Source organism: Cornus florida, unplaced genomic scaffold (genome assembly GCF_030987335.1).
Source record: "Cornus florida cultivar Cherokee Brave unplaced genomic scaffold, ASM3098733v1 CherokeeBrave_3.0.0_Hap2_Chr06, whole genome shotgun sequence".
NCBI classification, from domain to species: Eukaryota; Viridiplantae; Streptophyta; class Magnoliopsida; order Cornales; family Cornaceae; genus Cornus; species Cornus florida.
In genome coordinates, this window is record NW_026775576.1 from 83206665 (window position 1) to 83223743 (window position 17079).

The window sequence follows — 17079 nt, forward strand, 5'->3', positions numbered from 1 at the left end:
GGATATGAATGAGCCTAGGAAATATTAGATGTTTTGGTAAAATTAAGATACTTTAGAAAAGTTGTTACTCACTTCGTCACAAATCCCATGAAATTTTGCCAATTTTTCCCGGATTTGTTACAACTACGATATAAACTATCAAATCCGATGAAATCTAATTCTTGTTAGAATTCCTTCATTTCCAAACAACATAAATTCCATTCTAAAATCAAACCGTTGGTGCCTAGTTTTTTTATTTTCCCCGGGGTTTTTCTGATGCTGGCATTTTAAGAATTGGTTAAAAATGAATAACTAATTATTTACTTATATTCGTACTATGTATACAACAACCCTAAATATATTAATTTTAAAATTATCTCCTTTTTTTTTTTTTCTTTCTTTTTTTTTACCTCTTTAAATTCCTTTAGTTTGGTTAGGTGAAAACAACTAGAAAAGAAAGGAAAGAAAAATTTAAATTTTTCTTAGAGTTTGGATAGATAGAAAGACAAACCTAATGGAAAATTTAGTTTTCGTATTGATTATTTTCCCTCAAAAAAATTTCCCAAAAAAACACGCAAAATTTTATATTCACGTGAAAGAAGCGCGACTATTTATTTGTAGTTCTTATTTTACCTAATAACTTAATCGTGGAAAGTTCTCTCAAAACAACTTCTATTTGAGGTAAGTTCGCAACGCAAATTATACACTTATATATGCATAATATTAATGATAATTTGGGTAAACTTGCTCAAAATAAATCCTGCTTCTAAATAGAATTTTTTTTTTTTAATTATCTGTTCTATATTGCAATTCTAGCCACCCATGATCCGTATATATATATATATATGGTAAAATATTTGATTTTTCTCCCAAATAGTAGTATTGCCTCTTCATCCCTAATTTTTTATTTTTTAAAAATTTATTTATCTTAAACTAATAATTAGTTTTACCTAAGAAAATATTATGAAGCCTTATTATAAATATAAATAATAGAAATGAATATAAACAATTACATATTTGAATTTAATAATCTATCATTTTACTTCCTAAGGATAGTTTTGGTATGCATAATCACTTTCTTTTCACTTTCATGCTATCCAAACTAACAAACTAATATTTTTTTACAATTTTCTTGGAATTAGGCTCCTTTTAGTTAGATGAAAAAAAAAAAATGAAGTGAATGAAAAGAAAAGGGATTGTCTAGCATGCATTTAGTTATGATAAAAATTTATCCAAAGAAAATTGTAGAAAAATATTAGTTTGTTAGTTTGGATAGCATGAAAGTGAAAAGAAAGTAGATTGCATGAAAGTGAAAAAAAGAAAAAGAAAAGTAATTATGTATACCAAAACTACCCTTATGAAGGAAAATGATGGATTATTAAATTTAAATATATAATTGTTTATATTCATTTCTATTTTTTATATTTAGAATAAGGCTTTATAATATTATTTTAGGTAAAACTAATTATTAGTTTAAGATAAACAAATTTAAAAAATAAAAAATTAAAGATGAAGAGGCAATAGTACTGTTTGGGAGAAAAATCAAATATTTCACCATTTTTAAATATATATATATATATATATATATATATATATATATATCCAAACGGGATTATGAGCGACTAGAATTACAACATAGAATAGACGAATAAAAATAAAAAATAAAAAATTCTATTTAGAAGCAGGATCTATTATAACCAAGTTTACCTAAATTATCATTGAAATTCTGTATATATAACTATATAATTTGCATTTAAAAATTTTCTCTTTCCTTTCTTTTCTAGCTGTTTTCACTTAACCAAACAAAGCCAATCTTTCTAAAAAAAAAATAAATTTCCCAATGCTCTAATGCTGAGTTTGGTGTACAAGAATGATATGTTTATTCCAACCCTATGTAATTTAAAGTGGGAATGACCATTCCATTGGAATGAAAATCCATTACATAACCAAACATATGGAATGGCCTATCCATTCCCAAGAATTTTTTTTAAAAAAAAATCAACTTTCCAAAAAACCCTCATGTTTTAAGTTTAAAAATCACCATCACCTTCCACCTTTCACCACCACCACCACTACCATCACCTTCCACCACCATCACCGCCCACCGCTTTCCACTACCGCCACTGCCACTGCAACTGCTTTTCACCACCGACACCACCTTTGCCACAACCACCGCCACCATCGCCTTTCACCACCCTTACTGCCGCCACCACCACTGCCGCCATCGCCATCCATCACCACCGCTGCCATCGCCCCTTCCATTACCACTATCTTTCACCATTGCCACTATTTTACACCACCGCTACCGCTACCGCTGCCATTGCCTTTCACCACCTTCCACCACCACCACTGCCACCACCACTTTCCACCACCACCACCGCCATCGTCTTCCACCACCTTCCATCACCACCACCGCCACCACCTTTTACCACCTTCCACCACCACCACTGCCACTGCCTTCCACCATCACCGCCACCATCGCCTTCCATCAACACCACCGCTACCGCATTCCACCATCGCCACCTCCACTGCCTTCCACTACCACCACAGTCACCTCCATTAGCTTCCTCCACTGCCACCTACACCACTATCTCTTTACACCACTACCACCACACTAGTTCCACCGCCTTCCACCACTGCCACTTTTCACCACCACCTTCCACCACTGTCGCTTTTCACCACCACCGTCGCCACCTTCCAACACCACCACCTATACCACTACCGCTTTCCACCTCCACCGCCACTACCACCCTTTATTTTTAAAAAATTATAGAAGAATGTCATTTTGTTAATTTAATTTATTTGTTACTAACAGAGATATCTTGGAGAACTCAATTTGAAATTTATTCAATTCTAAATTTAAAATTGATTCAACCAAACATTAGAATGGTTATTATTATTATTATATTTCTACGCATTTTATATTTACAACCAAACAATAGAATGAGAATTTCCCCTCGGCCATTACTTCTTGTTATACCCTTCAGTATCTGCTTGTAATTATCTTGTTCCATGTTCAGTTCTGAGGCCACCTTTGACACTACTGCCTTCACAGGGTTGGTAGGAGAAGATTGGCTTATTCTCACCTTATATTCCACATCTTCAAACTGCAATGAAAAGAAAAGCAGAATATTTGTGTGTCTATATACATTTATATACATATGATCTAGTAATTAATGCAGCAATTTAATGAATTTGTCATGTTGTAAAAAGCACAATTATGTACATATGAACACAAAGTGCATTACAAATTGATTTTCCAAAACATTTTAGGCATAATTTCTAGTGTCATGTTGTCTAGTATTATGACATTTACTTATCTGCACAAAACCATCAATATTTTGACTAATATCTTGAAAATAAGAAACCAAATGTAAAAGGCACACTACCTTGAGAAATATAGAAAGGGGATGATCTTTATTTGTCATTGAAATTTACTTTTTCATATTGTAAAAGGCACAATTATGTAGAGATGAACACAAAGTGCATTACATTGTGAATTCCCAAAACAATTTAGGCATAATTTCTAGTGTCATGGTGTCTAGTATTCTGAAATTTACTCACCTGCACAAAACCATCAATATTTTTTACTAGGAAAAAAATGTAATTGACGACAACCGACTCCCCGACCACTCACATGGATACACAATATGGTAGAGCCTACACATGCCTCTGTGAGTAGTCGGGAGAGCCGACTGTCCTCAAATATAACAGTACTCTTTTGAATAATATCCTGAAAATAGGAAACCAAATGTAAAGACACACTACCTTAAGAAAGTTAGGAAGGGGGTGATCTTTATATGATCATATATGTGTGTCCATATATATATATATATACACACACATGATCTTGATATTGTAAAAAGTACAAATATGTACACATGAACACAAAGTGCATTACAAATTGAATTCCCAAAATATTTTGAGCATTATTTCTAGTGTCATGTTGTCTAGTATTATGAAATTTACTTGTCTGCACAAAAACATCAATATTTTTGACTAGTATAATGAAAATAAGAAACCAAATGTAAAAGACACACTACCTTGAGAAATATAGGAAGAGGGTGATCTTTGTTTGTCATTGAAGTATCATCTTCAATATCAATCTGAGAGTTCCTATTCCCAAGGTAGGTTTGAGACATGAACTCAATGTTGTGACCAAAGGCATTGCTCCCTGCAATATGCACAGAGCCCATGGTTGGAAGGGACAACGAAAGGTCTTGAATTTCATCTTGTCTCTCCATCTCCATGTTTTTAATAACACACCACTCCAAGTCTCTGGCAGCTCAATCTTCTTTTCATTTAACAGGGGTCATGAAAATATGGAATGTGGGTAGTAGTGAATCAATTGTGACAAACCAAAAGCTTGCTTAAATAATGAGGAAGGAAGTTAGCTGTTGAGCCACATGCTTTATGTGCTTTGACTTTAGGAACAGGATCTTAAAGAGAACCCCCCAAAATTAGAAGGACAAAAAATTGAAACATACTCTTGGTACCCCCATTTTGCCTTGAGAAAATGCCAAGGACATGAATAGGGAAAAAAGGAATATATATATATATATATATATATATATATATATATGAGTATTCTAATAAAAATCTAACAAAACTATATTTACCATGGTAGATTGTGAAATTTATTTCAATCTTAAATTTTCATAGTTATTAAGTACATAATGGTTACAATTCTAATTTTGTAAATAGAGCCTCCATTATCTCATGAAGCAGATCTTCTCTTGTGTCGTTTCATTATGCATTGCGTCTTATGTTTTTACCTTGTTTATGTAACAAATTATATCACTTACGCAACAAGTTAACAACTACGTTATATCGCTATTTCATAATATTGCACCATGATGCATAGTATTGCACTAATGTGCTCATATATTATATATAGGTATATTTTCCATCATACTCTTTTTCTTTTACTATTTTAATTTGTGTGATTCTAGGCAGCAAAACACATATAGACTTCGACAAGTGTAACTCAACCGAACCGAATCAAGCTTCAATTTGTGCAAGTTTGCCTTGTTCCTTTGTGGTTCAACTTGGGATTATTTTGAGCTTGAATAGCATAGCTCTGGCTCAGGTCATCATTATTTTTAATAAGTTTAAAATTAATTTGTCATTATCTTAAAAAGTTTGGGCTCGACTCAACTCGGCGCATTTAATTAAAAAAATCAACTTCGATGTCATATTCATATTTGGGCTCTATTTGAAGTTGAACAGGTATTTAAAATCGCTTTGATTGATTCATCATGAGCTTCACGAGCCCGCCCCCGTCCCCCGACCCCTTATCCTTGTCCCCGCCCCATCCCCGGCCCCGGCCCCGATTAACATATATTATTTTTTTAAAAAAAAAACATAATTTTTCTTACTTTCATATATATACTAAATCTAATTTAGTAATAAATTATTAATATAAGGGTATATTAGTAATTTAACACTTAATCGGGACGGGTTTATCCCATCCCCTACCCCGTTCCCGACGGATTTTGAAAATTTACCCCCATCCCCATCCCCGTTTACATAAAAGGGTCCCCATCCCCGCTTTAAACCCCGGGGGGGGGGGGGGGGGCGAGGACCCGACGGGAATGAAGAATTTGCCATCCTTAGTCATGAGCCTATATTTATAAATACATACAAGTCTGCATAAGTTTAATGTTCACGAGTCAAGACTAATGATGTCCGGAATTGACATGTTTACTAAATAAATTAAAAAATTTAGTTTGAATTCAACTCGTTTACTTGATTAATGAACTCCGGTTGAGTTTTAAACAAGTCGTTCTTTAACTATTCAAACTAACATGATTAGTTTGTAATAATAGGATAGACGCTCACCTATAAGTGTACAGGGAGAGGACAACTATCAACTTTTAAAGGATTTTTTTTTTTTCCCTTGTCTCTTTATAATGCCAACTTTCTTTAATTAATATTTATTTTAATTTATATTTCTATCATTCATTTCATTGTGAATTTCATCTCTTAATTTTGTTTAGCTATGCTCTGTGTACATGCTATGTGTCAAGAAGAGAGTAACCCAACTTGTAACATTTTAATATCCAATATATTGCATATATAACTAATAACTATTTGTGCTTATGATTTGTTTATTTTTACTGAATTTTTGTAATGTATATTTTTTCCTTTTTTTGAAAAATAAAAAAATAAAGGATACTCGTGTGGTGCTGCTGTGCTTTGTGAATAAAACGACGCGGTATTAACTACCACCGCGCGCACATACACAGAGAGAGGAGGACGGACCCTCTTCACACAGACACAGAGAGAGATAGAGAGAGAGAGAGGGGAAGGAAGAGAGAGGAAAGAGAAATGGAGGAATCGCAAGAAATTTTGTTGAAATCTCTGGCGAACTCTGGGGTTACAATCCCAACCGGCGTGTCTTCGATCCGAGACCTCACGCCGGCCACTTTGGCCTCCATCTGCGCTCAGTCACTGCGCCTCATCGACGATACGACGTCGTTCCCCACCTCTTTACCTGACTCCACCACCCACCAGTTCAAGCTCTCTTCAGATCTCGCCGACGCCTTCAAAAACCTAGGTTTCGTCGGAGACATGAGTTTCCACAAGGTATCATCACCATCTATTACAATTATCCATTATATATATCTATATAGAAATCGGTTGTTTAGAATTAGATTTTCTTTTCTTTTCCTGCACTTTTTCGGCAAACAAACGAAAGATTAGTGGCATTTATTGGATGAAATTCAAATTTAGAATAACTTATTAACTTCAGTTACATACTTAACTTTGTTTTCCAGTTTCAACAATTCCATTTCAAGAATGGGTAACAAATACTTCTGCACAAAATTATTCTCTAGTTAGCAGCCATGTCCATAAAGTAAACAAGAAATTCAGATGTCTGCAATTTAATTTCATTTTTGAACAACTTGCCTTCCTTTTCTCATAGAATTCAAGTCTTATAGGATAGAATTCCTCAAGAACTGCAGAAGGAAGAAATGAATTTACTATACGGCGAAGTTATAATATAAAAGATAAAGTAAATTAGCCTATGGTATTAATTTCATACTTTGTATAGGGGTGTCATATTTCTTGATCACGCCTTCTCGGTTGAACAGGCCCATGTCACTTGTCTTGATCGTAGTAGTAAGCTTAAATTTCTCAAGCAAACCCTCAACCTTTGCCATGCTCAAGTTCTCCGCAGGTAAGATGACTTCAAAATATACAGTTGTGACATCATTGCGCTCTATGTAATCCTACAACATGAAAACTTTGCTATAATTATTCCAATTTTCCAGTACACTTTTTGTTTATATTACTGAGAGAGAGTTGGGAGTGTTTGTACCAACAATAAGAAAATAAAATAACAGAGCCTTGTATCCCTTCCTCCCACATGATAGTTCAAGGTGTTCAACTTCCTATTGGGAGGTTTGTGTGTGTGATACTGTGTGAGTTGTAGTTTTGGTACCAGCAATAAAGGAAAAAACAATACCTTGATGAATGAATCATTCCCTGTCATCATCGATCCCAGAAAGTTTATATAATCTTGAGTCGATACTCCAAATTAGAACAAACAAAATTAAGTATCTCTCTTATAAAGACAAGGAAGAACGAACAACTCTTTATACTAAACCTTAGGTTTAGAATTAGATTTTCTTTCCCTTTTCCTGTTTGTTTTTTTTCTCAGCAATCAAACAGAAGATTAGTGACATTTATTGAATTAGATCGAATTCAGAAGAACTTATTTTAATTGATTATTTTCATCTTGAAACGATACCATTTAGGACTTAAAGTTTTGTTTTTTATTTTGATTTCAAGGTTAATGACTTTGAACATAACAGGGATATTCAATTGTAGCTCTCTTATAAAGACGAAGAAGAAAAAACAACTCTTTATATCAAACCTTAACAGGCATTATCCCAAATGGTTTGATCTCTCCCCTTTGAGAGTTCGAGCCCTGCTAGGGGTAATATAGTGGGTGTGTGCGCATTTACGTGAACTTTTGGTGAGAGAGAAGAAAAAAAAAAAAAAAAAAAAAACTTAATAGCCATTATGATTCACAAATGTTACCGCTGTGTCACACTCACAGTGACTTTGATTTCGTCTGCATTCAATCTCTTTCTTCTCCTACTAAGTGTGGAGGGAGATGGTGATGGGGTTCTGACTCACTGCCTATTTGGTTCACTTTTCTGAAAACAATTTTCTGTAACAATTTTTTTTTTATTTGACGATGTTTGAAAACTTTAAATTAAAAAAGAAAACGAAAACGAAACAAGGCTTGTTTTTGCAGATCTGTCTGAAAACTGCTTTCAGATAACTGAATCAAACAATCCCATTGTTTTTCTTGTTTTGCTTATTGTGTAGCTATGTATGTTTAATTGGATTTACCATATTGGGCTGATTATGCTTAAATCCACACTTGTTGGCAGTGCCTCCTTTTATTCTGAATCTGGTTATGATTGTTCTTATTGTTCTCAAATTATTTTTAATTACAGAATATGTGTGTTGCTTGCGGCAGTTCCTGTATCCATCTGAAGATGACTTGTATAAGTTGGTGAGATTCTTGGTGGAGAAGCTTTCTGAATTATCAGAAGTTGGAGAATCTGCTGATACACCTGGTATCAATACTAATGCAACAACAAAGGAAGTTCACTTTAAAGAAACCCCGAAGGACTGGATAGAGAAGGCTGATAGGCAAGGAGTAGATCTGAATGAACGGGAAGTTAGAACCAGACTAAAAGATCTGGGTCTGCAAACTGAAGTGCCAGTCCCCTCAAATTCTAAAGCTGAAGATGCGTTTGTCCGTGGACCCTGTGAGACTCATCCTATGCTACAAAAGACGGATGAGACAGCTGCTGTTGACATACCCAGATACAGGATGCAAGATTCCAGTGAGGAGGAAGCGATAAGTATGATAAACAGCAAAAGTTCATTGGAAGAATTGGAGGATTCAAGAACTAATGCATCTGTTGATGAAGAAACTACAGTTCAAAGAGATGATGACCATGTTTCTGACCCTGAGCAGAAACTAGTTTCTCTAAGAGAACAGGCCTGCAAGGTATAAATGTGTAATATAACTATATACATATTTGAATTATTATGAACTCGAAGATGTACATGAGTGACTAGTATAGCTCTGGGCAAGCGGATGAAATAATGCTATGTTTTTTGTTAGGGTATATACTTTCTGTCAAGATGGAAATGTGTGTGTGCATGCATATGTATGTATATGTTGACAGTTTTTAGTTGCTTGATGCTTAATTGTACAGATAAGATGTGAGATTGAAAAATTACGAAGTCAAGAAAAAGTGCTCAAGGGGGAGGTATCCGCAAAGACCTTAGAATCAGAGCATCTAGAAGAAGAGCATGAGTTGTTGAAAGCAGCGGCAGAAATGGCATTTGATGAGCAACATCCAGCTGAGTTTTACGTTGTGCAGTTCAATGAGCAAATAGATGCAAGGCGGCAAAAGCTTGTGGAGCTGGACTCACAGTGGTAGGATATTATTGTTTCTATTCGTGTTCTTGAAAATTTAATCTCACTTCATTTCTGTACTTGAGAAAGTGATGCTAAATATGACAGTGAGATATTTCTCCCTCCAATCTGCTTTGCTGGGATTCTAGAATGTATAGAGCCCCCAAATTATTGTGCGGAGACTCTCATTGCTCTATGTTTTTGTTATTTTTCTGCTTCAAAATCATTGTAGTGAAAACAAGTTATTGACTTTCTAACAGAACTAGGGCTTCTTACCCCTAGTTTGCTAGTTACCATGGACTTACCATAAATATCCGTTTGTTATTTTACAAATTTGATCTGTTAAGGGTATTGACCTATTTTATGCACAAGATACGTAAGTTTCGTGTGTTGATATATATATATATATATATATATATATTAATCTCAAGATCAAGTGGTAGTGAGTGGTTAAAGTTAATTTTTTATAGGATATCAATTTTTTTTAGCCTTCCTGACCTCAAATTGCAGTAATAATTTGGTGCTGCGTTGTGATGCTAACAATAACAGTAACATTTGGCATCAAAATATCTTCGGAGCTTTTTTATGATGCAATTTTCACGGGTATGGACATAGTAAAAAAAAATTATTCCCTTTTCATGGAATAATAAATGTAGGAAAAAGTCAATAACACTTCATTTGCTCTGAATCTCATGGCGATCCTTCTTCAATAGAATTTTTTTATGGTTTCTTTTTCTAATCTATCATGGGTCTAGCCATGAAAAATAACGCTTATAGAGAATGTAGCATATAATGCTAGCTTCACAAGTTCACATGCAAGTATTGACTTGACCTAAACATATACTGCAGGGATACCCTTAGAAAACCTTTGGAAGAGAAAAGGAGAAGTCTTGAGGAGGTTCTTTCTGCAACAAAACCAGAGACTCAAGAAAAGCTTCAAAAATTGAAAGATATTGAGCTGGATATACAGCATGTCTTATCTGAAACTAAAAGGAGGTATGTTACTGACAACCAGGGTACTATTTTGGATTACTGAAATGTGAAATGTTGCCAGTCCAGGTTTTGATAGCTGCGTTGATAGTTCGGTTTTGAAGTGGCTTAATTCCTGGTTCATCAAATTAAACTTACACTTGATAAATTTTGAGTTTTGTAGTTGAGATTAGAGAGATCTTATGGGCTTTATTGTCTTAATGAAGCCAAAGATAGGTATTTACTTGGTAAATGATAACTACAATGGAACAGCAAAAAATAGTTGGAGAATGAAGTTACTTAACACTGAGAAATCTTGTATTAGGCACGAACATTTAGCACTTATCTTTTTTGCCTATTTAGCACTTGGACCAAATGGCCATTTGTAGCAAGAGGTCTGATGGTTTATCTTGGGTAGGGACTATTTCATTCATTCCTTTCCTGTGATATTTGAAGTATTTGCATGATTGTACTTTTAAATTTTGTGTTATTCTTGTGTAATGAAAAAGACATTTCATTGTGAGATATAACCATAATTAGCAAACATTCCAGACTACATGATAAAGATGGCATTGAAAGTAAGCCCTCCATTGGCTGACTGTATCTTTGTTTAAGTTAAATAATCAAAGTTCCACATCTGTAGTAATTGGTCAATGTAACTGTTCCTAGCCTGGGTGTCACAGAGAGGAGGAACATTGTAAACTTTCAGCAGACCTTCAGAAAAAGCCCAAGTTGGCATCTAGGAGATCTTATATTCAGCGGGTCATGGAGATCACTAAGAACAGCAGGAAGCAGGATGCAGATATAGAGCGGATTCTAAAAGAAACGAGGGAGCTTCAGTTAGAGAGTAACTCTATTCAAGAGCGCCTTCATCGAACTTATGCAGTGGTTGATGAAACCGTGTTCAGGTATCAACTGTGCAATGGTGCAGGTTTTGTTTTATTTCCCTGTCCTAATTTTGTTTGTGTAATTTAACTGGTTTTCAGAACCATTTTTCGAGACTACTTCCTTTGTCTGCTTAACTGAAAACTGAAAAAAGAAGCATTTATAATATGTAGGGAAGCAAAGAAAGATCCAGTAGCACGGGAATGTTACAGACTCCTCACCAGCATCCATGAGAGCTTCGAACATATCTCAGAAAAAATCCTCGCCACTGATAGGACGCAAAGGGAAGTGGCTGAACATGAAGCCAAACTTGCAGCTTTGACCTCCCGAAGCATAAACATTGACAAGCTACAAGCAGATCTTGATGCCATCAGAAAGGAAAACGAATTCCTTGAGCAACATGATACTCAAAATATTAAAGCTCATCCTCTCTAAAACCTTTCTTTCATCTGCAAATAGAGATCAATACTTGATTGTAATCATTTCAAAATATGAATAACACTGTAAACATTTTCATTCCCATTTATTTCCACAAAAAGAAAAGAAAATATAAATTATGAATCCGCTGATTAATTCATTCTCATTATTTGCAGAAATTTTACGTTCTCACTTTTTGTGAATTGATTATGGAATGAGTTAAATTGAAAACTAGAGTTTTCCTGAAATGCTGTTTGGTTGAAAGTAAAATTTATGTCATGAACATGTTTGACAGTTTATTACTCTCTTTTGAAAACTTGAAGTAAAATCCTGTCGTCTGCATGTTTGACAGGAAAAGGACCTTTCTTGTATTGTTTGACACTTTGGGACTGTGAAAGGAAAAGTGACCATTCACTTTGAACAGTGTAACCATGAAAATCAACAAAGTACATGTGACATCCTAATTTGGCTGGTTCTAAGAAAAGTGACCATTCACTTTGAACAGTGTAACCATGAAAATACATGTGACATTGGCATGTGATTGCTCTAACAAAGATTGAATGGTTGAGAAATTATTACACTGTTTGAGATTATTGGTCCGATCAATTAGTAGATAAATAAAAACTAAAAATTAATACATTTTTTTATTTATCAGTTAATAAGTAATAGGTCCGGGATCAATTTCTCGCAAACTATACAAATGTTCTAGGAGGGTACAAGTTATGTAAATTCACATAGGACCGACCTATTTACAATGTATGTGGTTTTGACTGTTTCTTAAAGACCTTAAGTGCCTGACAAATGTCTGCATAATCTCTGCATTCTGTACAATTGAGTTTTCACTTTAACCTAAACTCTTGGATTATAATATAAACACTAAAGTTAAAATATATCTTTATTTTTTTATATAAGATATTTTATTATTACCGACCTTTTGAGGATGTAACCAATCATGGGTCGCCAATAGAACCATGTCATTTTACAATTGGTCTTTGTTGTCCAATATGCTAACACCAAGGTGATTATAACAAAGTTTATATTAATTTATTGATTATTCAATTTTTTTTTTCCGGGAACAGTGTCCTCCTCCAAATAAACCTGTTCCCATTATACTTATCTCCTCCTTTCTTCTTCTTCTAATTAACATTTTCACATTTTTTTCTCATCAGTATTTTGTATTCATTGCTAATATAATGGTTTTTTTCAGCTTAATATTTTCTTGACAGATGCTTATCATTAGGTGGGGATGGGATTGATCAACTCTTTGTTTGGGAAAAATGTCAGAAGATTTATCAAGCGAAGAGACAGTGATGCAGGCGAAGCAGGTTTTATTTATGTATTTATTTTTTTATGTTTTTTATTATTATTATTTTTTGTTATGTTAGTTATATATATGATATATATATATATATATATATATATATATATATGATTGAATGTGTTTGGCAATATGTACAATGTATTTGATGTTTCATATGTTGTATGGATTTGATTTGTTCAGAATATCTAGATGCATGCATAGGTTTATACATTTCTTAACACAAACGAGATTTTGGTTCTTATTTCTAAAGTTTGAGATCATTTCATAGTAGGCAGTTTTTTATGGGTTATTTACATTTATCATTCTTGCTACTATTTTAGTGGAATGCTGAGCCATTTGAACGAGTTCGTTAATTTTTTTTTTCTTTTATTCATAACCCTCTTTTTTTTTTGTTTCCTCTCTATTTTTACTTCAATTGATTTCCACTCTTAAGTTATCTTAATTAGTTCTTGATTATTTTATTAGTTCATATTTAATGCTCCACATCCCATAAGATTCTAATAATTTGATGAAAAGGGTTTTGCTTGCTTGAGACATAATGATTGTATTTTAATCTTCTTTTGATCCAAAATGTTACGGAGTACCTTTTTTTTTTAACTTTAATCTTTGGCTTTCATGTAAAATTATCATTTTTAATGTATGTTATTCATATTTATTCTTTTAATAGTGGGTAATGGTTGCTCATAACCTAGACATTGACGACATCAATGGTCCATATTCCATATGATTCTGTTAATTCGATAAAAATAGGTTTGTGAGTGAAATCTTATATATTTTGATCTCATTTTTTATTTTTTCTAGTTTTTGGTTCTTATGTGTGTCTCTGTCTCTGTCTCTCTTTTCTTTCCTTTAATTCTCATTTGATTTTCTTATCTTTTTTCAACATATCATTATTATTTTTTTCAATAGTGGGTACTAGGTCTCATAATCTAATCAAATTAATGGCATTATTTTGTTGTTTTACCGTAAAAAGTTTTTATTGAATTTCATATGAGAATTTTAAAGGTTATTAAAGGTTTTAGGATTTTAGGTTATTCAAGAAAGCAATGAACACTATGCATGGTTTAATTCTTGTTGGCCTGGTAAATGAAAATTTGTTATTTTGAGTTCATGTTCCATTATATAAATTTTTTTTGTAGAATATATCACTTTTTCAGATTTAAAAATTTCAAGTTAATAAAAAATTTCAAGTGACTTTTTCATTGCACTAGTTGGTCTTTTTCTAGTTTCCTTTCTGTTTGGAGATATACTTATATATATATATATATATATATTTTTTTTTCTTCCCTTTTTTGGTAAGCAAGTCACTCGCACACGCTCACAATTGACTCTTCTCGGGACTTGACCCCTCAGCTTTTAACTTAAAAAGTAGACGAGATACCACTGAGCTGGAGGTAAGCTCTTTGTGGTAATTTTTGCAAAGGATTTTAGATGTGCAAGCAGCAAATAAACGTCTGTGAGATTGTGTTTTACTCACTGCTCATTTTCTTCTTCTTCTACTTTTATTTTACTTAAAATCATTCCATCTCAGGTAGAGCATTGGAAGACCTCAGAGGTTCTCTTTATAATGAACTCCGAACTTCAGAAGGAGCCAAGCGTCAACAACAGAGATGTTGCGGGCCTGTTGTGGCAATGTCCTTCAATTTCATGGTTGCAGTCGGAATAATTATGGCGAACAAATTAGTTTGTACTCCTTCCTTTTCTTCTTATTTGTGACAATTTTTTGTACCCTTTGGTGGATATAGCAATGTACATTGTTACCGGAATAAGAGATTGAAATTTCGTTTAATGTTCATTCAATCTGATATATATATATATATATATTTTTGATAAGTCATTCAATCTGATATATATATATATATATATATATATATATATATATATATATATATATTTGATAAGTCATTCAATCTGATATATGGTTTCATTGGTGCTTATAGGTCATGGGGAAAGTCGGGTTTAATTTCCCAATTTTTTTAACATTAATCCACTACGCTTCTGCTTGGCTTTTACTTGCCATTTTCAAGGCATTCTCATTGCTTCCGGTATCTCCTCCTTCTAGAACTACTCCTTTCTCGTCTCTCTTCTCGTTGGGTGCTGTCATGGCTCTTGCATCTGGCCTTGCCAATACAAGTCTAAAGCATAACAGGTTTTAATGCCGACCTTTTAGCTTAACATTTTCTGAATACACCATACTTAATATCACTTTTTTCGGTTTTCTAACGATTCAGCTCATATGCAGTGTTGGTTTCTACCAGATGGCTAAAATCGCGGTCACTCCAACCATTGTTCTTGCAGAGTTCATTCTCTTCAGGAAAACTGTTTCTACCAATAAGGTGATTTATAAACCTTCCTCCATCCTCTTCCCCTGCATCTCATACTATTCATTTTACTTATATAATAAGCAGAACGAAAACATAGGATTCATGTAGCCGACCCCAAGTAATTGGGAAAAGGCTCGAATAATGTTGTTGTTGTTTTATAAATTTTCAAGTTATTTATGAGAAAGCCTGCACTATGTTTTGCAGATTCTGGCTCTAGTCATTGTCTCAGCAGGTGTGGCAGTTGCAACTGTAACGGATTTAGAATTCAATTTCTTTGGCGCCTGCATTGCAGTCGCGTGGATAATCCCAAGCGCCGTAAATAAAATCCTCTGGTCTAATCTGCAGCAGAAAGGCAACTGGACTGCCCTTGCGTAAGTAATGCGCGCCTTTTAACATCTTTCCATTTCTTTAGTGATCAAAAGACTAAGTGCCCCGGTACACGGATATATGAACAGCAGCATTTGAATGTAGGTTAATGTGGAAGACTACCCCTGTCACCGTCTTCTTCTTACTAGCTCTGATGCCATGGTTGGACCCTCCCGGGGTATTATCCTTCAAGTGGAACCTTAGTAACTCAACTACTGTCGTTGTATCAGCTGTCCTCGGTTTTCTCTTGCAATGGTCCGGAGCTTTGGCACTTGGGTGAGGATCTATTCTTCTCCATCCAGTTTTTTCTTTCAACGTGAATAAGAAAATACCAAAGAGTGCACACGTTATACATGTGAATACCTTGCTTTTCTTTTTAGATTTTACAACCATAGTCAGCTAATTGTAACTAGGATTATCTGTTGTGTTGTTGCAGAGCCACTTCTGCAACCTCTCATGTTGTTTTAGGCCAATTTAAAACTTGTGTCATTTTACTTGGAGGGTACTTGGTTTTTAATTCAGATCCAGGGTTTGTGAGCATTTGTGGGGCTTTTACAGCTCTATGTGGAATGTCAGTCTACACATCACTTAACTTGAGGGAGTCGAGTGAGGCTGCGACTAACCAGCTTCCGAAGAATCTTCCAAAGCCAATTTCATCTTCTCCTTCCAAACCCAAGTATTCTGAAGACAACAACAACACAGAGAAGTCAAATGTAAATGATACCTCAAACATTGTTTGAATTAAACAAGCTTATAGAAACGAGACGGTAAGTGTGTGGTCGCCGACGCAAGGGTTTTATCTCCTCTATGATATCATTACCCGTAGCTATGTACAGATTTGAGTACTTACAGTGGTTTTTATCTCTTCTATGCTATCATTTAGACTTAGCTATGTACAGATTTGGTTCTTACAATTTTCACCAAGGCAGGCTCAATTGACAGGCCATATATTTTTTTTTTATAAGTAGGGTTTAGTTCATACTCACTTCTTTTTCTCTTTCTTTCTTTCTTTGTCTCCAGGGAACACATTACGTGAATGAAAGGATCCTTCTTGACCTATGTGCCATTCAGTTGCATTTTTGTGTGTGTTCTTCTATAGTCACCCTTTATAGTTCTCTCGAGTGTTACAATGGATGGCTCACATTTGCATATAGCATAGTTTTTAGAAAAATAATTTAGGTACCGAATTTGACAGTTACCGAATTTAATTCAATTTATGTGAGTAGAGTGGTAAATCCCACCCTATCTAGTATATTCCAATTTGTCAAATGTTTCATTGTAATTTTCATGTAATACCACCCCACCCTACTTGAATTCGGTCTATCAATCACTGTTTTTATTATGGATTTTGATTAATGCCAAATAAA

At 34.2% G+C, this 17079-nt stretch overlaps 2 protein-coding genes across 4 annotated transcripts; both read left to right on the forward strand.

Moving 5' to 3' along the window:
* Window positions 1-6218: 6218 nt before the first annotated feature.
* On the forward strand, window positions 6219-11861 carry LOC132312404 (uncharacterized). Of its 2 annotated transcripts, XM_059810763.1 has the most exons (7): window positions 6470-6567; window positions 7077-7162; window positions 8454-9016; window positions 9228-9451; window positions 10280-10426; window positions 11083-11307; window positions 11458-11861. In XM_059810763.1, exons 2-7 carry the CDS (start codon window positions 7081-7083, stop codon window positions 11717-11719), a joined length of 1503 nt encoding a protein of 500 aa, XP_059666746.1. In that variant the 5' UTR covers window positions 6470-6567; window positions 7077-7080; the 3' UTR covers window positions 11720-11861. The 2 variants fall into 2 exon arrangements, with proteins under 2 accessions (XP_059666745.1, XP_059666746.1); XM_059810762.1 differs by lacking the exon at window positions 7077-7162 and having other exon boundaries at window positions 6219-6567; window positions 8477-9016.
* An 809-nt stretch (window positions 11862-12670) lies between these two features.
* LOC132312405 (nucleotide-sugar uncharacterized transporter 2) lies at window positions 12671-16470 on the forward strand. 2 transcript variants are annotated; one of them, XM_059810764.1, is made up of 7 exons: window positions 12671-13053; window positions 14554-14705; window positions 14963-15171; window positions 15265-15358; window positions 15551-15717; window positions 15818-15988; window positions 16149-16470. In XM_059810764.1, the coding sequence occupies exons 1-7, from the start codon at window positions 12948-12950 to the stop codon at window positions 16450-16452; spliced, it is 1203 nt and encodes a 400-aa protein (XP_059666747.1). In that variant the 5' UTR covers window positions 12671-12947; the 3' UTR covers window positions 16453-16470. The 2 variants fall into 2 exon arrangements, with proteins under 2 accessions (XP_059666747.1, XP_059666748.1); XM_059810765.1 differs by having other exon boundaries at window positions 12671-13026.
* The last annotated feature ends 609 nt before the right edge of the window (window positions 16471-17079 follow it).

Excerpts from the sequence above, each read along its gene's own strand:
- LOC132312404 (XM_059810762.1), top strand. The coding sequence starts at position 6,310 with ATGGAGGAATCGCAAGAAATTTTGTTGAAATCTCTGGCGAACTCTGGG. Across the intron at positions 9,452-10,279 it reads GTGGAGCTGGACTCACAGTG|GGATACCCTTAGAAAACCTT; the intron begins GTAGGATATTAT and ends CATATACTGCAG. Across the intron at positions 11,308-11,457 it reads GTTGATGAAACCGTGTTCAG|GGAAGCAAAGAAAGATCCAG; the intron begins GTATCAACTGTG and ends TATAATATGTAG.
- LOC132312405 (XM_059810764.1), top strand. The coding sequence starts at position 12,948 with ATGGGATTGATCAACTCTTTGTTTGGGAAAAATGTCAGAAGATTTATC. Across the intron at positions 15,359-15,550 it reads AAACTGTTTCTACCAATAAG|ATTCTGGCTCTAGTCATTGT; the intron begins GTGATTTATAAA and ends TATGTTTTGCAG. Across the intron at positions 15,718-15,817 it reads GGCAACTGGACTGCCCTTGC|GTTAATGTGGAAGACTACCC; the intron begins GTAAGTAATGCG and ends ATTTGAATGTAG.